The sequence below is a fragment of the Terrapene carolina genome, unplaced genomic scaffold, assembly GCF_002925995.2.
Source record: "Terrapene carolina triunguis isolate 2854851 unplaced genomic scaffold, T_m_triunguis-2.0 Scaffold89, whole genome shotgun sequence".
In the NCBI taxonomy this organism is placed as follows: Eukaryota; Metazoa; Chordata; order Testudines; family Emydidae; genus Terrapene; species Terrapene triunguis.
The window spans coordinates 30935086-30959887 of record NW_020664440.1 but is presented as its reverse complement, the minus strand read 5'-3'; the positions used below and the strand labels follow the sequence as shown (position 1 = coordinate 30959887).

Sequence of the window (24802 nt, the reverse complement as noted above, 5' to 3'; positions counted from 1 at the left end):
GCCGTGATCAGCGGCACTTCGGTGGCAGCTCTACCGCCGCCGCTTCATTCTTTGGTGGCAATTCGGCGGCAGGTCCTTCCCTCCGAGAGGGACTGAGGGACTCGCCACTGAATTGCCGCCGAAGAGCCGGACGTGCCGCCCCTTTCCGTTGGCCGCCCCAAACAACTGCTTCCTGCGCTGGTCCCTGGAGCCGGCCCTGGGTGTTTGCAAATTTAACAAGTGGGTAATGGAAGCGCAGGCACCGCGGAGGCAGGAGTCAACCTCTTGATAGTGAATGAGAGATGATAGGTCAGGTGGGATAGGGCAGTAGTCCCCAAACTTTTTTGTCCACACCCCCCCTTACCTGGGTTGCGCCCTGCTGGAGACGGGATAAAAGCCAGGAGTCAGGCCATGGCTGGGCCCAGGACCTGGTGGCTGAGGCCAGGGCTGGAGAGGAGCTCGGGGCAGAGTGGGGCTGGGTGGCACTCCCTCCCCGCTCCCGGTGGAGCCTGGCTCCAGGCCCCGTCATACCCTGCCTGGACATTCCTCCGTTTCCCCCTAGTGGGGACGTGCCCCACAGTTTGGGGACTACGGGCATAAGACATGCAGGACTTTGAAAGTGAGGACAAGCAGCTTATGTTTGATGCAATAAAGAAAAGGGAGCCAGTGGAGAGAGGCAAGGAGGGGGTGACATGGTCAAAGTGAGAGGCTAGAAAATGATCTTTGCAGAAGGTTTTTGAATAGATATGAGTGGGGATAAGATTACCTTTGTCAAGAGACAACGTGGATGCAGACAGACAGATGGGGAGCACAAGGAAACAACAGACTATATTGCTCAGCATGATAGATCTTAAAAGAGGCTGAAAGGAATTGATTAAATAAAAATATACAAGTGAAAGGTAAAGGGATGTAACTTTTGAAACTTTGATATCTTGGGGAAACTGAATAACACAGGATATTATTTATTATTTGTATTATGACAGTGCGTAGGTCCAGCTTTTAAAAAGTATTTAGGCATTGCTGCACTCAGTGTTTCAACACCTAACTGATTTAGCAGACATGGCCTAAATCTAATTTTCAAAAGAGATTTAGGTACTTTGGAGCCTAAATTCATAGGCTTTTGGGTCCTAAGTGCCTAAATCCCATTTGAAAATTAGATTTCTGGTACTAAATCAGTTAGGCATTGCAACACTGAAAGTAGCAATACCTAAATACCTCAAAATCAGGGTTCAGAACGCCAGAGGCCAAAGCCCTATTGCAGGGGTGGGGAACCTATGGCCCGTGGGCTGGATCCGGCCCGTTGCTTACTTTCATCCAGCCTGTGCATGGGCGGCGGGTACCATAGGTTAGAGGAGGCTGTGCCTCCCCGAACAGCCAGGCGTGGACCTGCCCACGCTTCACCCTGCCCAGGCCTCCCCCTCTTCTATTTACTGCCATGCAGCGTGCAGCTCCTCCAGTCCCCCTGTGCTCCAGCCGGGGCTGGACGGGCTGCGGCGGTGCCATCCATCTGCCCTCCTAGCGCTCCGGGACTGGGGAGGCTGTGGTCGCGCGCTGCACGTCTTCCCAGTGTTCTGGGGCTGGGGAGGCTGTGGCCGTGCGCTGTCCGCCTTCCTGGCACTCCGGGGCTGGGGCCACGTGCCACCCGCCCTCCCGGCACTCCTCTGGGGCTGGGGAGCTAGCCTGGGGCGGGGCCGATGGCCGTGGGGAGGGGGCGTGCGGGGCTGGGGGCTTTGAATCAGACCCTTGCTTTTTACTTGTGTATGGCCCGCGACTGATTTTTTTCTGTGAGTCAATGGCCCAGGATAGAAAAAAGGTTCCCCACCCCTGTCCTATTGTGTGAGGTATAGATTTTAAGACCAGAAGGGATCTTTATAATCATGTAGTCTGACCTACTGTATAACACAGGCCAGAGAACCTCACACAGTAAGTAATTTCTGCATTAAGCTAATAATCTCTGTTTGCGCTTGAACAGATTGTTTAGAAAGACATCTAGCCTTGATTGAAAGACTTCAAGTGATGGAAAATCCACCACAGCTCAAGGCCAACTATTCTAGTAGTAGTTAATCACCTTCCCTTTTAAAAATTTGCACTATATTTCTAGTCTGAATTTGTCAAGCTTCACAATAATACCTAGCTCCTAGATAGCATCTCTAGATCTGAAAGTGCTTGACAAGGGAGGGTGGTATCATCATACCCATTTTACAGAGGGGAAAACTGATGCACATCCAAGGTCACCCAGCACAGCTAGGAACAGAACACATCTAATTATTCAGTTATACTAGACAAATAAAAAACAGTTCCCCACAAAAATGTTGGGGGTGCTGGTGGTCATCTCAGGGTTAGAATAGAGACTGGGAGACAGAGTTTTATTCCTGATTCAAGGAGGGGAGCCTGGGTTAGTAGTGGAGCAGAGACTGTGGGGTGACCAGATAGAAAATGTGAAAAATCGGGACAGGGGTGGAGGGTAATAGGCGCCTATATAAGAAAAAGCCCCGAATATCAGGACTGTCCCTATAAAATCGGGACATCTGCTCACCCTAAGAGACTGGGAGGCAGGACTCCTGGGTTCCAGTCCCAGGCTGTCACTCACTTGCTGTGGGACCTTGTGGACAATCAGGTCACCTCTTTGTGCCTGGACAGCTCCACCAGCAAAACAAAGGCGGCAGCTGGCAGGAGCCGCTGAGGCCCTTCTGCACCCTACCAGAGTGTGCGGCTGCGGGGGGAGGCGGGGCAGTTTCCGGGATTAGCTCTGCCCCAGGCCGTCCCCTCCCCCATCATTGCTCCCCTGCTCAGCCCCCAGCCCCTCCCAGCCTCCTTCCCCGCTCCCCCCACCGCAGCGCAGCGCTCTCTGCTGCCCCCTGGCGGCCCGTCTGCTCCGCGCAGCCCGGAGGAGCCGGATCCCGGTCCCGGAGCGGCCCGGCCGGACGATGTGGTTCTTCTCCCGGGACCCGGTCCGGGATTTCCCCTATGAGTTCGGCGCGGAGGCGGGCGCCGAGCGGGGGGAGCCCGCGGGGCCCTGGCAGCTGCACCGGGGCAAGAGGAAGGTGAATCCCCCCCTTGGGCCCGGCCTGGCCTCCGCCCGCCTGACGTGGCGGGGCCTCCTCGGTCTGGAGCCGCCGCCACCGGGACCGCCAGCCCGGGACACAGGGGGAGGTTTCCAGGCCTCCTCCTCCCCAGCCCGGGGTACGGGGGGAGGTTTCCAGGCTCCCCAGACAGGGCTACGGGGGGGAGGTAGGTTTCCAGGCCTCCCCCTCTCTAGTCCGGGGTACGGGGGTGGGGTTTTCCAAGGTCCCCAACCCGGGATACGGGGGGGGGAGGAGAGGTTTCCAGGCTCCACACCCAGGGGTACGGGGGGGAGGTAGGTTTCCAGGCCTCTCCCTCCCCAACCCGGGGTACGGGGGGAGGTCTCCCCGCCCAGTCCGGCATTCAAAAGTGGGTTTCTATGCCCTCATCCCTAGGCCGGGGTGTAGAGGGTATCCAGGCTCCCCTTCCTCAGCCTGAGCTAGAGGTGGGGGATAAAGGGGGTGGGGTTCAAGCCCTGCTCTTGGCGTAAAGGGGGAGTTTCAGAGAGCTCTTGGACTGAGGCAGCGTTTCCAGGACCCCCGAGAACAGGTGTTTAATGATCCCCAGAGTTTTGCTTCTCCCCTGGTTTATGGGAGGGTGTGGTCCAAGCCCCCACTCAGATATTGTTCCGAAGGATAGAAGGGGTTCCAGGGGGACCCCACTAGGATGGAAGGATGTTTCAGGGGGCCCTCTAGGCTATTCCTCCCCCAGTAACAAGGATTTTCAGGGTCCCTCCAAGCTCTCCCCACTCCTGAGCATCCCCAAAAATAAAGGGTCCAGGGACCCCCAATTGAGGGCTTATCTAGTTCCTCCTTAGTCTCAAGGGTCTCCCCCATACACACACCACTTTCCAAAGCAGCTGGGGGACATCCAAGGTCCAGATCTAGTACTAATTGTAGTCCCCTAGGGTCAGGGGACAAATAGCAGCATGAAAATGGGAGGGTTTAGCCTGCTTCCAGAGTGGCTGCTGTGTTCCACCCCAGAGGCAGACAGTTACCCTCATTATAGGGTCCATATAATAAAAATAGTAATAATTATTTAATACCTAGCTCTGGTATGGAGCTTTTCAGCAGTAGATCACAAAACCCCCTTTCAAAGCAAGTTGGTATCATCCCCATTTTATATGTGCGGAAACTGAGGCACAGAGCGGGGATGGGACTTGCCAAATGTCACCTAGCAGGCCAGTAGTTGAGCCTGGAATAGAACCCAAGTCTTGTGAGTGCAATGCTCTGTCCACTAGACTACATTGCCTCCCCCAAACAGACCATCCCTGACTCCCCTCCCCCCTCTCCCTCCCTATCCCACATGGGAGGAAAGATGAGCCAGCAATTTGAATGCCACCATGGGACACAGGAGACCTGGGTTCAATTCCATAGACTCCCCATGTGACCTGTGGGCAAGTAAGAACATAAGAACGGCCATACTGGGTCAGACCAAAGGTCCATCTAGCCCAGTAGCCTGTCTTCTGACAGTGGCCAATGCCAGGTGCTTCAGAGGGAATGAACAGAACAGGGCAATCATCAAGTGATCCATCCATCCCCTGTCACCCATTCCCAGCTTCTGGCAAAGTCACATCCTTTTTCTGTGCCTCAGTTTCACCATCTGTACAATGGGGATAATAGCACTGCTCAGATACTGTAGGACGATAGACACCCTTAAATAAATAGCACATAACACTTTTTTGTTTTCTTCAGACCACAGGGGATCTGGTATCTGTTTTCGTCTATGAAGTTAAACCTAATTCGGATGAACAGACACAGGTCGCCAAGGCAGCTTTCAAACGCTTTAAAACCCTCCGACACCCCAATATTCTGTCCTACATCGACGGATTGGAGGTACTGGTTATGATTTTTATTTGTGGCTGTACCTAGCGTCTGTTATATTTATGATTTCGTATTGTGGCCATGTCTACAGGCTTTGATGATTATGATTTTGGTTTGCGGTGGTTTTTGAGGCCCTGAACAGGGCTGGATTTGAATCACATCTGGCACGGAGTAAAGGGTGATCTCTGCCCCAGAGTGTGTTTCCTAGGCTGAAAAACACCAATGCTTAGGGTGCTGGCTTGATACTGTATGGAATTATGTTATTTATCTGCTGCCTTTATGAAACTGCAGCCAATCCTGAATCTGGATAAAGCGGTGTGACCCAACATGTCCAGCTTGCAGTGGGACAGCACAGTGTATTACACTTTTGTCTTCCTATAGTGGATGCATTTATTTATTATCTGTTTACTTGTATTACGGTATGGCCCAGCAATCCTGAACAAGATTGGCGATCCTCTTTAGGGCATCGCATGGATCCTGACAGAGATCTGGGCCTTTTGCTATGCCAGGGGCTGCATGCTGGACCCCCTAATGGGGATGGGTTAGTCAGTGTTGGCTGTGGCAGTGGTGTCTGTGCAGTGGCTGGCATGAAGGGTCCCTTGATCTCATTTGTGGGGGGATCTGTGTGGAGCCTGGCACAATGGGGGTCCCTGATCTTGCTGGGATGTGTGTGTCTGTGCAGTCCCCTATCTTGGTTGGGAGATTCTGCGCAGTGACTGGCACTAAGGGGTCCTTGCTCTCAATTAGTTGGGGAAGGGAGAGCATTGTGCAGTGCCTGGCACAATAGGGGCCCCAATCTCAGTTGGAGGGGGGTTGTGCAGTGCCTGGCACAACAGGGGCCCCAATCTCAGTTGGAGGGGGGTTGTGCAGTGCCTGGCACAACAGGGGCCCTAATCTCAGTTGGAGGGGGGTTGTGCAGTGCCTCTCTGATCTCAGTTGTGGGGGTCTTTGTGGCGTCCTACCCGACAGGACCCCTGATCTCAGTTGTGGGGGTGGTCTGTGCAACGCCAGGTCCAACAGGACCTTTCAATCTTGGTTGGGGCTTCACAATGCTACTGTAATACTACTATTAACGTGCCCAGCACAAAGGGGCTCCAATCTCAGTTGGAGCCTCTGGGTGCTTCTGTAACAAAAAGAAACATGGTGTTTTTTTTGTGGCGGGGGGATAGACAGAGAAATGTTTGCACGTGGTGACAGAGCCTGTGACATCTCTGAGTACTTACCTGAAGTCGAAAGCAGACTCTGGAGGGTTAAACGAACAGGAGATATCGTGGGGCCTCCATCAGATTGTGGTAAGATACAGTGATCTCAAGCAGATGGGTTGTGCCTGTATAGAAAATCCTAAAACACCAACTCCTTTGCCCACAGCCCCCAGTCTTGGTTACCCCTCAGTTTTAATTAAGCTTGCCAGAATTAGATTTTTATTGTTTTTAATTTTGACAGATAATATTGATCTTTATTTTTAACCTGTTTTTCAGTTTTTATTGATTTTAAATTTTCACAGTTGCAGGAAATTATGGGAGTGCGGTTAGACAATAGGGGTCTCAGGCTAATTATTTAATGGCAGTAGATGTTGAGTTTCAGAAAGTTAAGGCTTTATAGCCGTTAAAACAAACTGTCAACTTCACATATCAGAATATAAAAAGTAAATATCCTTTAATCAAACTCTACTATGTGCTTAAACAGCATTTTTCTTACTTTGCCTATCTGTACATTTCTGTTATTGAAGGAGAGATTTTTTCGTTGGTTTGTGTGTACAGTGAAATCGAGATTTACCAATAAAAATCTAATCTTTCCAAGCCTAGTTTTAATGGAGCAATGTGCTGCCATAGTAATGATGATCATTTATTTTGCTGCACCCTGGTGAGTTTTCGAGTTGTGCCCAGACAGAACACACCTCTTCTGCTGCTTCTTTAACCAGGTATAGCTATTGAGGGCTGCAGTCCTGCCAATGATCCCTTGATCTGTCCAGGGGTAGAACTGTCCAGGTTAGACCCAACTGAGGTTAGAAAGAGACTTCTGCCATTCCCCACTATGTTATCATATTGTCTGATCCAGGATGCTGGGGTAAACCAACTATAAGTCAAGTGAATAGCAGTATCCCCATTTTATAGATGGGGAAACTGAGGTGTGGAAAAGGAAGGTGACTTCTCCAAAGGCACACAGGGAATCAGTTGCAGAGCTGGCAATAGAACCCAGGAGTCCTGACTCCCAGCCCCCCCGCTCTTCTCTCACAGCTAGACCCCACTCATGACCTACAGCTAAGAATGGAACCCAGGAGCCTTGGCTCCCAGACTCCCCTGCTCTAACCCACCAGACCCCATTCCTGTCCTAGAACTGGGAATGGAACTCAGGAGTTCTGACTCCCAATCCCACCCCTCAACTAGACCATTCTGTCTCTAAAATTCTTCTCACGAGGGTCCCAGCTGACTGCTCCTCTCACTTGTCCTTCCCTTGCCTTTCCAGAAAGCTCTCAGCTTCCTGGTGAATGACTGCAACCTCATCCACAATAATGTGTGCATGGCTGCTGTTTTTGTGGACCGCGCTGGTGAGTGGAAGCTGGGTGGCCTGGATTACATGTACTCGACCCAGGGTGACAACACCCCGCCTCGGAAAGGGATCCCTGAGCTGGAAAGATATGACCCACCAGAGAAAACAGATAACAGCAAAACCCCTGGGGAGAAATGGTGAGTGGGAGATGGGGAGGAGCTCGTTACTCTCCTCCCACCCTTTTATCTAGTTAGACTGTAAGCTCTTTGGGGGCAGAGACTCTCTCACACTGTGTGACTGTGCAGTGCCCAGCACGATGGGCCCCCTAATCTCAGCTGAGTGAGGTCTGCAGCGCACCCGTCACGACAGAGGCCTCCCAGTCTCTGTCAGGGCCTCTCTAGACACTACCGTAATACAAATAGATTTGTAGATGTTAAGACCAGAAGGGACCATTATGTCTGACCTCTTGTTTAACCCAGGCCAGAGAATTTTCCCCTGTGATTCCTGCATTGAGCCCAATAACTAACAAAGCCCAGGGTCTAGAAGGGAGAGGCTATGAGCTCTGCTTATTGTGCCGTACATGCATTGCTGGGGTTTTATTGTTATTTCAGGGACCAGTTCCATATTTATTACCCTACTAACAAAGCCCAGGGTCTAGAAGGGAGAGGCTGTGAGCTCTGCTTATTGTGCCGTACTCTGTGATCTTTCTCCAGTCACCCTCCATGACCTAGTCTTTCTTTCTCCCCAATGTCCCGCTGTGTGCATGTGCAAGAGCCTTTTCCTCTGCAGCCCCTTGCCCTCAGGAATCCTCCTCCCTGCATCTCTCTCTGCTCTTCTCTCAGTTCACCCAGCACCTGCTTCTTCTCTGTGTGTGCAAGACGCTTGTCTGCAAACAGAATTGTTGTATCCCCCTCTACGGGCCGTTCTGCTTATCTAATCCCTGGCACCTCTCGACAGTGTGTGTGCACGCGCATACAAGAGCCTCCGTCTCATTTCAAGCTCCCCTATAGTTTGTTTCCCTGCATAGCCCTTCTGTCTAACCCTAAAGTGTCTTGGGGTGTAGTTTGTATGGATCATGGTATGCAAAATACAGTTGGGTTGCATTTTCCTTCCCCATGGGGAAACCATTGGGAAAGTTACATCTGTTCTTCTGCTGTGCCAGGTCTGCGGACATGTGGCGTCTTGGCTGCCTCATCTGGGAGGTTTTCAATGGCACCCTGCCCCGCCCGTCCTCCTTGCGATCCCTCGGCAAGGTAATGTGGTCAGTTCCCTTCCCACCCGCTCTGTTGATAGGGCCTGGCAAAGTAATTAATCAGCAGAGCTGCCTGGCTCCAATCCCTCTACTTGTAATATTACACCGGTGGGTGGTTTGTTGGCAACAGGAATCAAACCCGGAATCAGGATCCTCTGTGACGTGTGTTAAAAGAACCAGGCTGTAGCAGACCCATCAACCTCTGTCAGTGACCCAGCCATGGCTAGAGGGGGACAGAGCACCACATGGAGTGGATCAGGGTTACACACAGAAGGGACCCAGCAGGGAATGTTGATTGCTCGTGGGTCTCACAATATGCTGTGGGGGGAGAATGTGTCTTTCAGGCCCCATTGACTTCAGTAATAATAGACCCTAGTTCTTATGTAGCACTTTTCATCAGTAGATCATAGAGGCTTTACAGAGGAGGTTAGACTCATTATTCCCATTTTACAGATGGGGAAACTGAGGCACAGAGGGGGCAAGATGTTACCCAGCAGGCCAATAGTAGAGCCAGGAATAGAACTGAAGTCTCCTTTGTCCCAGTTCACTAGGCCACACGCCCCAGAGCTAACCATCAGCTTCACCCTGTTAATGAGAGGGTGAGTCGATGCAATTTTCTATAGGGATGCAGTGGTGGGGAACTGGTAGCATATTGCCCTGCGTCTGTCCATCCTGTGGCTAAATAGTGGCCCTTCTGTTTTGTTTATTGGCCAAACTTATAGGAGCATGACAAGGATTGCAGATCACTCTCTGCTTTCCGCAGCCTCTGTGCAGGTACTATTCCTTACGGAGCAGTGCAATTTCAAACGGGTTGGTAAAGAGTTTTGTGATTGTGCTGTAGAATAGCAGTGGAGTGCAATAGATAGGGCACTGGACTGGGAGCTGAGAACTCTAGGGGGAGTGGGGTCTAGGGGTTAGAGCAGGAGGGGCTGGGAGTCAGGGCTCCTGAGTTCTACTCCCAGTTCTGGGAGGGAAGGGGTAGGAAGTCTAGTGATTAGTGTGGGGGAGGGGAAGCAGCCAGGACTCCTGGATTCTATCCCCAGCTTTGGGAGGCCTGGGGACAGGAGTCAGGATTCCTGGGTTCTCTTCCCAGTTCTGCCATGGAGTTGCTGTGTCATCTTGGGCAGCTCAGCCTGTTTTCCTGTGCCCCAGTTTCCTCATTCCTAAAACAGGGATAATGAGATCCATTGGCCATTGTCAGCTGCTTTGCCATCCAAGCTGAAAAGATCCCAAACTAATTAGTATAGATAGCAAATGCTTAACACACATGAGGGACACCTCTTCCTGACTGTAGAATCTGTGTATCCTCTCTCCAGATCCCCAAGTTGCTGGTCCCCCACTACTGTGAACTGGTGGGGGCCAACCCCAAAATCCGCCCCAACCCTGCCAAGTTCCTCCAGAACTGCCGGGGCCCCAATGGCTTCATGAAGAACAGCTTTGTAGAGACCAACCTTTTCCTGGAGGAGATCCAGGTGAGAACGATGCCTGTAGCCTTGTCACCTCCGGTCAGGAGGGGTGGAAAGTATTAGAACTCCTCTATGAAGGCCAGAGGTGCCCAATCAATTGCTGGGGCTTGAGGACCCCCTGCATTGGTTTATGGGCCCATTGAACTTGCCTTGGGCAGTACTGACCTTTGTCTTGGGTCCGTTATATGTTCGCTTGATGGGGAAAAGTGGCTTCCGGAGCACAGTTAATTTTGGGGGGAGGTTGAGAGGGAACTGGCTGTGGTGGGGAATGGGATATGAGGCCCTTCCTCTCCAGAGGGCACCAGCTCTGAGGGGGAGACTAGCTGGATCAGGGAGGTGGGGAACGGGATATGAGGCCTTTCCTCTCTAGGGAGTACCGGCGTCAATCCTGCTGCAGGGTATGGGGACTGATTGGCTTAGGGGGCAGGGAAAGGGGTAAGGTGTCTTTTCATTCCACAAGGCATTAGTTCTGATGTGGCCCCAAGTTGTGGGAGGAACTGGTGGGTTCAGGGTTATATAGGATAAAGACCACTTCAGCTTTAAGTCACTGGTTCAACTCCAGCCCATGTTAGCAGAGCTGGAAATTCATGCCCCTGTATGGTAGAACAAGAACTTGCTGTATTTCCATCCATTTCCTAGTGGGAGAGGAGACTGCGCCATCCAAGCCACCATTGTCATTGGTTCTCTTGTTGGCAGCCCCAAAGGGCAAAATGGAGCCACAAGGAGCAGGCTAGTCTGCCCAGTGACCCCATTTCCCTTTCCCCCTGTCCCGGCAGATTAAGGAACCAGCAGAACGGCAGAAGTTCTTCCAGGAGCTGAGCAACAACCTAGACACCTTCCCCGAAGATTTCTGCCGGCACAAGATCCTCCCACAGCTGCTGACGGCCTTTGAGTTTGGTAGCGCTGGTGCTGTTATCCTGACCCCACTCTTCAAGGTGAGCTGCTGTTCTAATGGTGGCATTCCTGTGTTTACATCTTGTGACGGGATGGGGCTACAGGCCTGTTTCCTGTCTCTGGGGATTTTGAGGATTGTAGTTCCCAGAGTGAGCAAGGACTGCTGGCAAGTGGACTTTGCTTGTGGGGAGGGGAGAGCAGTTGCTGCTGGAGATCTCCTGCGACTGAGCAGGACCTATGGAAGGGACAGGGAGGAGACAGGCAAACACAAAGTAACACTATAGGGACAGTTCAAAGTGGGAACAGACTGTTGCTCTGTTCGCTAGAGCCCTAGAAGGCTGGATCTCCGCCTGTGACTTAGTGAAGTTGGTGTGCTTGGGGGAGAGAGGCATTTTAGGGCTAAACTGCCCTATTAAGGGTCCGCGCGCTTCGTAGCTTCTGTAGGCTGCACATGTTGCATACATCAGAGGTCCTTGCATCTCTCCATTTCCCGCACAAGTGGCCTGTGAACCACCCTCTCGTTCAGGGACTCCCTGCAATGCCCGCCTCTCATGGCGGGCTGGATGTGCTACATTCACTCCACCTATATCAGAGTCCTTGATTCTCCCTCCATGCCAGGGCTCTGTGTGCTCTCTCATTCCCATCCCCCCTTCCCCTACTTTACCCTACCCCATGCCAGGAAAAGGGAAACTGAGGCCAGAGAGGTGTGCCATCACTACACATTCCTCATCAAGTGACACATGACCTTGCAGGGTGTGTGTGTGTGTGTGTGTGAATGAATGAATGAATGAATATGGGGACTCCATTCCCAAGATACATGGACCATGTTGGAGATGGTGCCAAGAGCTGACGTCAGTACTCCAGGAACACCTACAGATTAATTTCTTGGTGTGGCCCAGCTAGGAGTATCTTTTCTCTGGAAGGCTTATGGGCCCACGTCACCACTTTCCATCTCCGCACTAAAGCTTTGCATGCCCCTCATCTCCTCCAGGATGAAAGCCTCCTCTTTAACTTCCAGTGTTTTTGCAGGTGGGGAAGTTCCTGAACACTGAAGAATATCAGCAGAAGATCATTCCTGTCATCGTCAAAATGTTCTCCTCCACCGACCGAGCCATGAGGATACGGCTGCTACAGCAGGTCAGTGATCAGCCTCGCTTTGCATCTGTGCACTTGGGCGGATCCAGGGCTCAGACGGGTTGGCAGGAGCAATGTTTTTCTGTTCTCGTTAGAACAGGGAGGGAACCGGGAGTCTGAACTTTTGGGTTCTGTTCCTGGCTCTGGGAGGGGAATGGTGCCTGTCTAGTGGTTCGAACCAAGGAGAATGGGAGTTGGGACTCCTGGGTTCTAGTCTCAGCTTTGGGAGAGGAATGGTTTTGTGGCTAGATCAAAGAATTAGCAGACCGGATTTTTGGGTTCTGCTTTGGGAGAGAGTACCCCTTAGTTGTTAGGACAAGGGGACTGAGAATTAGATTGCCTGGGTTCTGTACCCAGCTCTGGGAAGAAGCGTGCTGCAGGAGTGACTCGGAGCCAGGATTTCTGGATCTGTTCCTGGCTGTGGAAAGGTGTGATGTCAAGGGCTTCGAATAGGTGATTGGGAATCAGGACATCTGAGTTCTCCTCTTGGCTTTCCCCAGATCATAGAATCATAGAATATTAGGGTTGGAAGGGACCTCAGGAGGTCATCTAGTCCAACCCCCTGCTCAAAGCAGGACCAATTCCCAACTAAATCATCCCAGCCAGGGCTTTGTCAAGCCTAACCTTAAAAACCTCTAAGGAACAGATGGTGTTGAGCCGTGCTAATTTTGACTGTGCATAGATCTTCCTCAGCACTAGACCAAACGTTAAGTCCTGACTGGCGGCACGTGTGTGTGTGTGTGTGTGTGTGTGTTGCAGATGGAAAACTTCATCCAATACCTCAACGAACCCACCGTCAACACCCAGATCTTTCCCCACGTTGTGCACGGCTTCCTGGACACCAACCCAGCCATTCGTGAGCAGACAGTGAAGGTAGAACAACAGAAGGGCTAATGTGATCTTTGGATGTATAAATGGGGGATCTCGAGTAGGGAGGTTCCGTTACCTCAGTATCTGGCACTGGTGCAACCACTGCTGGAATACTGTGTCCAGTTCTGATGTCCACACTTCCAAGAAGGATGTGGATTAAAGTAGAGAGGGTTCAGAGAAGAGCCAGGAGAATGATTAAAGGGTTGGAAAACCTGCCTGATAGTGAGAGACTCCAGGAGCTCAATTCATTTAGCTTATCAAAGAGAAGTTTAATAGGTGACTTGGTCACAGTCTGTAAGTACATACATGGACCACAAATCTTTTTTAATGGGCTCTTCGGTCTAGCAGAGAAAGGTCTAACAAGACCTAGTGGTTGGAAGTTGAAGCTAGGAAAAGTCAGACTGGAAATAAGTTGCACATTTTTAATAGTGAGGATAAATAACCATTGGAACAACTTGCCAAGGGATGTGGTGGATTCTCCATCACTGATCATTTTTAAATCAAGCTGGAATGTTTTTCTAACGGATCTGCTCTGGTTCAAATAGGAATTAACATAGAGAAGTCTGTGTGTTATACAGGTCACACTAGATGAGGGGTAGGCAACCTATGGCACGCGTGCCAAAGGTGGCACGCGAGCTGATTTTCAGTGGCACTCACACTGCCTGGGTCCTGGCCCCCGGTCCGGGGGGCTCTGCATTTTAATTTAATTTTAAATGAAGCTTCTTAAACATTTTAAAAACCTTATTTACTTTACATACAATAGTTTAGTTATATATTATAGACTTATAGAAAGAGACCTTCTAAAAATGTTAAAATGTATTACTGGCACGCAAAACCTTAAATTAGAGTGAATAAATGAAGATTCGGCACACCACTTCTGAAAGGTTGCCGACCTTTGCACTAGATGATCACAGTGATCCCTTCTGACTTTATAATCTAGAAATCAATTTCAGGGTTGCTCTGTTCCTCCTTCTTGAAGGATGCTGGTGGTGTGGAGTTAAGGGGGAAAATGATGCTACTCTGGACTATTGATCTTGTCAGACCCCTTGCTAATTCTTACCTCTGCACGGGGAGGAGGTTTTATGTGATATTGGTTTGCATGATCTGGATAGTCTTTCCCATAAAGAACCTCAGACAAGTCTGTCCTGAGTCCTGTCAGTTTTCAGAGGGTGCACTTTTTGCTATGTACACTGGCTGGATAGATAGGCAATATGGTCTGTGGATAGTGCTTTGGACCAAGGACTCAGGAGACCCGGGCAAGGATTTGTCAAAAGTGACTAGTGATTTTAGTTGCCTGATTTGAGATGCCTTTTAGAAAGAGGCCTGATTTGCAGAAAGTACTGAGCACCCACCCTCTGAAAACTAGACACCTTTCAATGTCTCTAGCTGAGTCCTCTCCCTCCCCCACCCTCCTTGGGCCTGGATTCTGTTCCCAGCTTTAACAACGAGGAGTCCTTGTGGCACCTTAGAGACTAACAAATTTATTTGGGGACTAACAAATTAGTCTCTAAGGTGCCACAAGAACTCCTCGTTGTTTTTGCTAATACAGACTAACACGGCTACCACTCTGAAACCTGTTCCCAGCTTTGCCACTCGTCTCGGGCAAGTCACCCACCTGTCTTTTTCCCCCATCTGAAAAATGCAGATAGTGATCCTCCTTTGTAAACTGCTCTGGGATATATGAATGTTAAGAACTGGATATTACCCCTTTTTGACCCGAGTCGTTAACCAAAATTTGGGGTCCCCCAGGCTGTTTGGTTAGGAGGAGAAATTGATGATAGCATCAGGTTTTCTTTGATGCAATCCTGTTTATTTACAAAGAATGTACAGAGTTCTGTTTCTCTGAACACAGCAGGAATCAAACAGGACATCTCTTTGTTTGATGTTTCTTTGCTCCCAGCTGCTTTCAGCCAGCACTCTGCTCAAAAGCTCTCTCTTGGCTTTTTCTCAGGGCCCTTTCCCAATGCTTCTGTGTCTGGTGCGTCCTGGCTGTTTTCTCCTCTCACCCCTCTACTAAAACAATACCCAGGGAAGCCCCTCTGCCCCCTGAATTCAAATGCCTGAGTGGCCTCACCTGCCAAAACACACGTTTTGTTTGCAGGCCCCCTAATGTTTCAGCTCTGAGTCCATAAAGAAGCTTTAATAGCTTCTTACAACTCCCTTTAATGAAGGGCAGCAGTTACCCCCTTCTCTCCCAGTTTTAATGAGCTTTAACCCAACCCTTGCCACTATCCTAAGGGGATTCATTGACAGACAAAGGGCTATAGAAATGTCTGTCACTGCAGGACATAATGTCAGATCCAAACCCCAAGGGATGTTACTCTGTTGCCTGATTTTGGGACAGTTACTACCATTATTATGTGTTTGTACAGTGCCTGAAACAATGGGGCCCAGACTTGTTAAGCTCTCTGGGGGCAGGGCGTGCTATGTTTTTAGAATTGGCTGGGAAATGGATTTTCCGTTCTGTGGGAAATTCTGACATTTCAAAAATGATTTTTGTTCCGATTCCTAAATTTTCCACAGAATGGAAGCTCTGAAAAATTTTGATTTGGAACCATTGAAACGTTTTGTTTTGATAATGTCAAATTGTTTCATTTTAATAAGGTAAAAGCATTTAGTTTATATCAAAACAATATATAAATTATACTATACATTAAAAATTAATATAATATAAAAGTTAGTGAAATAAAATGAAACCGTGAATCATTTAGCCTCTCATTTTGTATCAATAATGTTGAAATAGTTTGGTTTGTCAAAACACTATAAAATATTAAATGCAAGTCAATACAGTACATATAATCTAATATTAAAATTATTATAATATAGAAGTAGAAACGAACAGTTGAAACAGTCTAAACAAATTGCTTTGACTTTCTTCCATTGAGAATTTTATCGAAAACCACGTTCCCTCACATTGTTTCAGTTTCCACCAGACTCTATTTTTCTATGGAAAACTGTTTTGTCAAAAAGGTTTAGTCCAGCTATAATTATTCTGTTTGTACAGTGCCTGACACAATGGGGCCCAAATCCTCTAAGTTCTATTGCGATATAAATGTTGCATAATACTAGTGTCCTACAGAGGATAAAAGCCCTACTACAGCTGTACAACAAGGGATGCTTCAGGAGTTACTCACTGTTATTAGCCATGCTGTCAACACATCCTATGAGCTAGGGAGGCACCATGGCCTAATGGGTTAGCATTAGACTGGGACTCAGGAGACCTGGGTTAAATTCCTCTCTCTCCCACCTGCCTGCTGGGTGACCTTAGGCAAATCACTTTAACAGCCCCGTGACTCAGTTTCCCCATGTATACAATGGGGATAATAGTACCAACCTCCTTTGTAAGGCACTTGGAGAGCTACTGATGACAAGTGCTATGGAAGAGCTAGATGTTATTAGACCTGAACTACCCCATGACCAGCCTCTTTCCTCCCCTCACAGTCGATGCTGCTGCTGGCCCCCAAGCTGAACGAGAACAATCTCAACATGGAGCTGATGAAGCACTTTGCCCGTCTGCAGGCCAAGGACGACCAGGGGCCCATTCGTTGCAACACCACTGTGTGCCTTGGAAAGATCGGTCCTTACCTCAATGCCAGCGTGAGTAGTGAGATCGTTTCCTGCACTCCTGAAGGACCCGATGCCAGGCGGGATGGGGAAAATAGGAACATAGACCCTGGTTTCTTTCCCAGGATGATTTCCCTTTAAAATGTCTATTTCTCACCAAGGCTTCATATGATGCAGAGGAAAATTGTGACCATCTTAAAGTGGGGAATTGTGGATTGTAGATCCCAGCAATGCTCTAGCTTTCAGGCGAAGGGGATAGGAGGGTTTTGTGGTTAAAGTACCAGCCCAGAGCCTGGAAGGCCTGGCTTTGATTCCAGGCTCTGCTACAAAGTCAGTGTAACCCTGGGCAAAACGCTTCATTGTTCTTTGGCTGTAAAACATGGATAATCTTCCTTTCTCCCACCCTGTGTCTGTCTAGTCTGTTTACATTGAAAGCTCATCAGGGCAGGGACTGGTGTTTTATGTGTATGTGCAGGGCTAGCACAATGGGTCTGTGACTGGGGCTCCCGGGTGCTACCATAATACACATAATAAATTGCCCATTCTCTTATTTCCAGACTAGACAAAGAATTTTGATCTCTGCCTTCAGCCGTGCCACAAAAGACCCATTTGCCCCCTCCCGGGCAGCGGGCGTCTTGGGATTCGCTGCCACTCACAACTTCTACTCTATGAATGACTGTGCATTCAAAATCCTGCCGGTTCTCTGTGCGCTGACAGTTGACCCTGAAAAGACAGTCAGGGATCAGGTGAGTTGGATCTGCAGTGAAATTTGCAGAGCCACCAACTCCAAGCCTCCAGCTCTGATGCCCGGCACAACGGGGGCCTCCAACCTTGGACCAGTCCATTCTAGCACCCAGAGTGATGGTGGCACCCAATCTCAGTTGAGGGTCTATGCAGTCACTGGTGCCACAAGGGCTCCCACTGTATTAAGGGGGTATCTCTACAGCATATAATAATAAAGTAACTTCAATTTCTTAGACTTTCAAGGCCATTCGAAGCTTTGTGACTAAGCTAGAAACCGTCTCTGAAGATCCATCTCAGCTCTCTGAACTGGGTGAGCGGTCCTAATATTGTGCTGAAGTTTTCAAGCATTTAAACACCAAGCAGAACTAATGGACTTTTCCCCCCTTTTTCTTTCTGCTCCCTTTGCAGAGAAGGATGTTCACGCAGCATCAACCAGCCCTGGGATGGGAGCAGCTGCCAGCTGGGCAGGCTGGGCCGTGACAGGGGTCTCATCGCTTACATCGAAGCTAATCCGAACAAACGCCGGGACCACGGTAGAACAAACAGCTGTGGAAACCCCCACTGGAGGTGCACCGGAGCCACCCAGTGTCGGTCAGTCTTTGCACAGCTGTAATTGCAAAGCTTGATTTGGGCTTTATTCACCCTGGGGTGGTGGCATCAGAGAATTGAGTAGCCATGCAGCAAATGGCACTGAAGCCAGCAGCACCATCTCAAGCGACAGAAGGAAATGCTTGTTTGCATGACATGCAGTTAGCCTACAGAAGACTAGCCAGAGTGTAATAAGGATGGTTGCCCCTTTGGCTCAAGCAGTTGGTCAGTATTTGGGACTTTGCAGGGTTGTTTCCAGAAAAAGGGAAATCAGTGACGCAAGTCAGGTATATTTTTAGTTAGAGCTGAGCGAATACGTGATTTTTTTGGGGGGGGTGATGGTGGTGGTTGCTGAAATGAAAAACTTTGTTTCAGCTCAAAAAAAACACCTGAAGCAAAATGAAAAACACAAAACACTTTTCGTTTGTTTGTTTTTTAATCTAAGCTAAATTTGTAAATGAAACTTTTGTAAACAAAAAGTCAAAAGTGTCAAAACAAACAGTTTTGACATTTTTTGGGGAAAAGAAATAATTTTTTTAACTGAAACTATTTGCAAGCTAAGGGTGAATATGGCATATAGTTTTAGTGTCCCTCAAGATGCATTTTTAGCTAATTTACTGTTTGCTGAATTTTGTTTTGCCCAACTTTAATCTTGATGTAATCTTGTTTTTTTATAAAGAATGCACACAAAGTCCTGTTTCCCTGAACACAGTAGAACCAAACAACAGCAGGCAGTTTTCTTGATCAGAAATCCTCAAGTCTGCCCCTCTAGGGAGCTTTTCACAGATGTTTGAGGCCAGAAAGGGACCTTGTGATCATCTAGTCTGATCTCTGCTGTAACGCAGGCCATAGGATTTCCTTGTGTTAATTCCTATTTGAAATAGAGCTGGTCTCTTAGAAAAACATTCCATCTTGATTTAAAAATTGACTGTGATGGAAAATCCCCTGCAATCCTTGGTAACATGTTCTATTACCCTCGCTGTAATGGTGGATAAAAATGAATGATTTTAATTAAAATAATGAAAGAAATCAGATTTTTTTCATTTAAATTAATTAAAAAGTAAACCTACTTAAAATTAAATTTGAAATCTTGATAAACTGTGTTGAGGCCTAAAAATACTAGAGTCAAGCATTTAAATTAAACGAAAAAAATAATATTAAACAGTATATAGGTGGTGCCAAAGTTTTAAAGAAAATCAAACCACTTAACTGGTGGAAATCACCACCTAAGCACCTGGAGCCAGAGTTTGTTGAAATACTGAGCCAGCTTTTGACAGTAATAGCCTCTCCTGGAGGTGCAGAGCGAATATCTTCTTCTTTTCACTTTATTCAAGAATTCAGTTCAATGACTAGTTCATTTGAAGTTAATAAACTGATTGGGAGTTGAAAAAGCAGGAAAGCTTGTATTTCCTTTTCCAGTCGATGAATAATAAATCAATTAGTTTTAAATACAAAATATGTTTTTAATAAACTTTCATTTTCCAGCACATTGAAAGTAGTTTTATTTAGCTAATACAAAAATTAAAAAGCTGGTTTTGCTCATTTCTAATTGAATTCCACAAATCACAATTAATCGCCTAATAAATAAGAAATGCATTATTCACCATTTCGAAAATAATAAAAAATAAGAATTAAGACTCTGAATAAATGTATATTAAGCTATATAATTTCTTAAATAAATGTGTAGTGCAGGGGTGGGCAAACTTTTTGGCCTGAGGGCCACATTGGGGTTGTGCAACTGTATGGAGGGCCGGGTAGGGAAGGCTGTGCCTCCCCAAACAGCCTGGCCCCTGCCCCCTATCTGCCCCCTCCCACTTACCACCCCCTGACTGCCCCCCTCAGAATCCCCAATCCATCCAACCCCCCCTGCTCCTTGTCCCCTGACCGTCCCCTCCTGGGGTCCCACTGCCTTATCCAACCCCCCTGACTGCCCTCCCAACCTCTATCCACATCCCCACCCCCTGACAGGCCCCCCGGGACTCCCACTCCCAACCCTCCCTGTTCCCCATCCCCTGACCGCCCCACCAGAGCCTCCGCCCCCTCCTCCCTGACTGCCCCCCAGGACCTCCGTTCCCTTACTCACCCCACCCCCCTTACCAGCAGCAGAAGCTCGCAGCTGCGACACCCAGCCAGAGCCAGCTGCGCTCCCCATGCTGCCCAGTGGGAGCGGCGGGCCAGAGCACGGCCCGCGCGGTGGCGTGGCTGCGGGGGAGGAGCTGGGGACTAGGCTCCCCAGCCGGGAGCTCAGGGGCCAGGCAGGATGGTCCCACGGCTGGATGTGGCCCACAGGCCATAGTTTGCCCATGTCTGGTGTAGTGCATCCCCCTGGTTAGCAAAAAATAGCATCGCATTTAATGTAAAGGCAATATTTAGTTGCAAATCAGTATGTTTTAATGATTACAACCAGTGAAAATAACTTTTGGTTAGGCAAATAATTTAAAAGTACAAATGTAAAATAAAATTAACAACTGACGATTTAAATCCAAGTTTCCTGCTTGCTGATTTAACTCAGTTCTCTCTGCACCCTATTAAAAATGTGTGCTTTATATCCTGTCTCAATTTTTCTAGTTTCCACTTTCAGCCATGGATCTTGTTAGGTCTTTGTGTGTTACACTGACAAATTTCTGTTCCCCATGTGGGGACTTAGACTCAAGGAGCTCGATCTATTTAGCGTAACAGAGAAGGTTCGGAGGTAACCTGGTCCCAGTCTATCACTCTGTGCCCAAGAAGCTCTGTCCCTCGCTTCCTCTTTCAAATACTCAGTGCTTCCCTGGGCTTCCTGCCGCCAACACTCACAGGCTGCAACTGATCTCCTAGTCCCTGCAGTCTTGGCTCTGATCTGCCACATGCATTGGTCAGTCCCTCCATTCTTTGTAGCTGTCTCTACTACATAAAGTTGCTTAATTGCTCTTTCCGTTGAGTCTGTTTGGTGCACCCATTGCCTGTAACTATGGCTGTAATTGTTTTTGGATCCAAGATTCAGGTGATGGCAGCAATTAGCATCTTTCAACATAAAAATATTAAATGAACAAGGGATTTGGAAGGGATCCCCTGGGGAAATTGACCAATATAGCCATAGCAGTCCCTATGTTGACAAGCCCTAGCTGTAATAGGAGTTAGGAGAAACTTGGGCGCAGTTCCTCTGAAGTGCTCAGTGCTGGCCACTATCAGAGAAAGGACACCTTCTAATACTGTGGGCTTTTGTCTTCAAGGAGCCAGCCACATCCCTTCCCCGGTGACGTTGCCAGCAGCTCCTGTTCCATCCAGCCAGTGGGATCTGGAGGGGGATGTGACTGAGGAAGAAGAGAACTCCACAGACAGATGGGACGATGATGACTGGGGAAGCCTGGAGGTGAGCAACACACTTCTGTCTGCAATAGAGTTTGTTTGAGGATGACAGATGGGCTGCCTCAGTGATTGGAGTAAGGACTTGTGACCTCTCTGCTGAGTTTGAGCAGATTTGGGAGCTTATAGTCTGGTGGGGAAATTAGTAGGGGGGGGGGGATTTTTTAGTGTAACTTATTTATTTACACTGCATGCACAGTCCAGGGACAGAGGTGGTCACAAACAGCGTGCAGGGCAATCCTATTTCAGATTTCTCAGCCCAGATGCCAGTGCCCCATGCCCAGTTCCCCAGAAGCAATTCTGCCCCAAGAACCTGATGTAGTTGAAAAGATTAAGGGTAGGCAGCAAATACCCTTGCAGTGCTTGCAATAGCTCCCCTGAAAAGAATACATGAATGCATCACCAAGTTAACAACAGCTTTGCATGTTTTCCAAGACTGGCCACTGCTCGTATGCCCAAGAGTATGCACCACAGCGCCATCCAGTGACTTCTGCCAAATTAGCTGCAGGCTCTATTGCTGCCTGGTTTGAGATTCTGCTTCCTTGTGTGCTGTGCCTCATTTTCTGTGCTTTTGCTTGTAGCAAGAGGCCGAGCAAGCCAAAGGGCAGGTGAGCCCGGATGACTGGAACACCCCGGAGTGGTCAGAACCAGCCTTGGTGTTGAAGAAGCCTGAGGCCAGGATGGTAGGTGACTTTCCGCACATGCTATCACTCTGATGCCGCACCATATGCTGTCTTAAGTGCAGGTATTCCTTTCTGGTTCATTTGGTCTCCATGATCGCTGGGAGGGAGCAGGTAACCCTCAAGCTAATACCAACTGGGAAGGTTGTAGGGGCAATAGTGTGGCCTAGTGGATAGGGTATTAAACTGGGACTTAGGAGTCCTTGGTTCTATTCCTGGATCTGCCACAGCCTGCTCGCTGACCTTGGTCAAATCTCTGTGCCTCAGTTTCCTCATCTGGGAAATGGGGATAATGACATCCTTTGTTAAATGCTTTGAAATCTACTGATAAAAAGTGCTGTATAAAAACTAAGGATCATTACATCTAGGAACAAAGAATGTAGATCACTGTAATGGGGCAAGGGAACTGTATCCTGGACTACAGTGACACCAGTTATCATGATAAATAACCAAGCGCTCCAGGGCAATGCTAGAGCTGAAAGGGCACAAACAAACTTGGACGTATAAGCAGGGGAATATCGAGTAGGAGTAAAGGAAGAGGGCATCACCTCTGTCTATGGTAGTGGTGACACCATTACTGGATCCTGCGTCTGGTTCTGGTGTCCACACTTCAAAAAGGATGTCAAATTGGAAAAGGTCAGCAGAGAGCTATAAGAATGATTCCGGGTCTGGAAAATCCACCTTATAGGGAGAGACTTGAGAAGCTCGGCCTGTTTAGTTTATCCCAGAGAAGGTTAAAAGTCGATTGGATCGTGGTCTTTAAATTAAGTCTGTCAACCTTTCTCGCCTTAGTCACCATCCTGCCCTCAGATGGGAATAACCATTGTTCAAGTGCCTACTAGTATGAAAGACAGTGTGGTCTAGAGGCTAGGGTGGCGGGAAGTCTTTTCCCATTCCTGGCCTTTATCTGTTGAGCCTGGGCACTCAAAGTCACCTCTTCTAAATCTTGCAGGTAGGATATGACTAGACCAGAAGCCCCTTCAGTTCCTGTCTCGTAGCTCATTTGTCCTCTTTCGGTTGTTCTGATCAATCTGCCCCCCCCCCCCCCTCCCCAAATCATTAACAGACCAGCAGCTCCTCCAAGAAACAGGAATCAGACTGGACCAGCTCTGGTTGGGAGGTTGGATCCACTTGGAGTCATAAGAAGTGGGGCGCTCAGGGACAAAGCTCCGTGGCAGAGGACAGCTGGGAGGAGGATTTTGATTCCCGGACAGCACAGAAACTGACTCCCTCACAGCAAGTTCCCTTAGCCCAGCCAGAAGGGACCAAACTGGCCAGCGAATATGACTGGGACAGCTCATCGAGTATAGAGAAACCAGATCCTTTCTTCTCCATAATCCCTACTCAGAAGTCAACAACAGAGACCCAGGTAAGTTTCTCCATGTCTCATGATCACGGATGGGGTGTGTGTGTGTCAATTCCCAGCTCTGCCACTGCTTACCTGGGTAATATTGTTGGGGGTTTTTTTGTTTTTTTGGGGGGGGGGGGGGGGAAGGAGTGGTGTACAAACCCCTCAAAGGCCTGGAAATGGTTAGTGTTATTTTCCCCCCCCCGTTTAACCGAAGCTCCAGGGGAAGGCAGGCTGGGATACCCACTCAGTTTAGGGCTTAGCTACTTCACTTCTCCTCCTGTGTGGAAAGATCAATGTGCACTGAGTGCTCCCACCAGTATAGTGTATAACTGTGAAGGACTCCCCTGAATTCTAATTTTGTGTCTAACTTCAATTGCCAGAGATGCATGGATGCAATTGGTGACTGGGGTACAGAGGAAAACTGGGAATCTGTGGACTCTGACCAGGGTGAGTTGCTGAAGCAGCAAAGTTGCACACGATTGTTCCATCCAGCCATTCCTACAAGCTGGGAATTCTTGTGTCTCCCTAGGGCTCAGCAGGGCAGAATTAGCACGCAAGAAGCGAGAGGAGCGGAAGAAGGAGATGGAAGCTAAACGGGCGGACAAGAAGATGGCAAAGGGACCTATGAAACTGGGCGCCAGGAAGCTGGACTGACAGTCAACAGAGCAGTGGAAAATTTAGCTATAGCTTGTACATATGCTCTTAGAATTTTAGTTTATACATACATCAGCAATAAGGACACCCCCCCAACCAGGTACACTTGCATGCAGAGAGATGCACAAACTTGTGGTTCTACTGTATTTATTCTGTACAGCTTCTCAGTAAAAAGCAGATGGGGGCCTGTGATTGTGTGGCTATTTACATTTTTCCTGTATGTGCTGCAATCTTTTTTGTATATAAAGGGTGTAGGAATAAATTAATTTTAAATGATCTGTGTTTAAATCAGAGACACTTTACAGACTAGTCTCTTAGAGAGAGACAGTTAGCAACAGCAAGACAGAAAGAGAGAGACACAGTCTACGCTCTTAGCGATAGAGAGAGATATACACACAGTGTTTAGTTCTCTTAGTGACAGCCAGAAAGAGAGACTCAGAGAGTCTAGTCTCTTAGAAACTAAATGTGAGAGAGAGACACACACACAGTCTACTCTCTTAGCCACAGCCAGCCAGAAAGAGACAGAGACAAACACACACAGGCTACGCTCTTAGCGATAGAGTGAGTCTAAGAGTAACAGTGAGACAGACACACATACAGGCTACGCTCTTAGCCACAGCAAGACACAGCCACTAAGCGTAAGAGAGAGAGACACAGAGTCTACGCTCTTAGACTCTGTCGCTAAGAGTAAGAGTGAGACAGACACACACAGTCTACGCTCTTAGATACACACAGTAAGCCAGAAAGAGACAGAGACGCATACACAGAGACTATGCTCTTAGCTGCAGCCAGCCAGAAAGACACACACACACACACACACACGCTACTCACTTAGCTAGCCAGAAAGAGACACAGAGAGAGAGTCTGAGTGAGACAGACACACAGAGTCTTTGCTCTTAGATGAC

The 24802-nt window shown here is 48.6% G+C and overlaps 1 protein-coding gene across 1 annotated transcript; it reads left to right on the top strand.

The window, feature by feature from the left end:
- The first annotated feature begins 2847 nt into the window (after positions 1-2847).
- Positions 2848-24089, top strand: SCYL1 (SCY1 like pseudokinase 1). The gene is made up of 18 exons (XM_026650405.2): positions 2848-3023; positions 4737-4877; positions 6035-6157; positions 7332-7552; positions 8518-8608; positions 9924-10079; positions 10850-11008; positions 11997-12104; positions 12861-12974; positions 16413-16568; positions 17093-17281; positions 17514-17589; positions 17688-17870; positions 21080-21219; positions 21794-21895; positions 22959-23261; positions 23624-23690; positions 23773-24089. The coding sequence occupies exons 1-18, from the start codon at positions 2907-2909 to the stop codon at positions 23895-23897; spliced, it is 2571 nt and encodes an 856-aa protein (XP_026506190.1). The 5' UTR covers positions 2848-2906; the 3' UTR covers positions 23898-24089.
- The last annotated feature ends 713 nt before the right edge of the window (positions 24090-24802 follow it).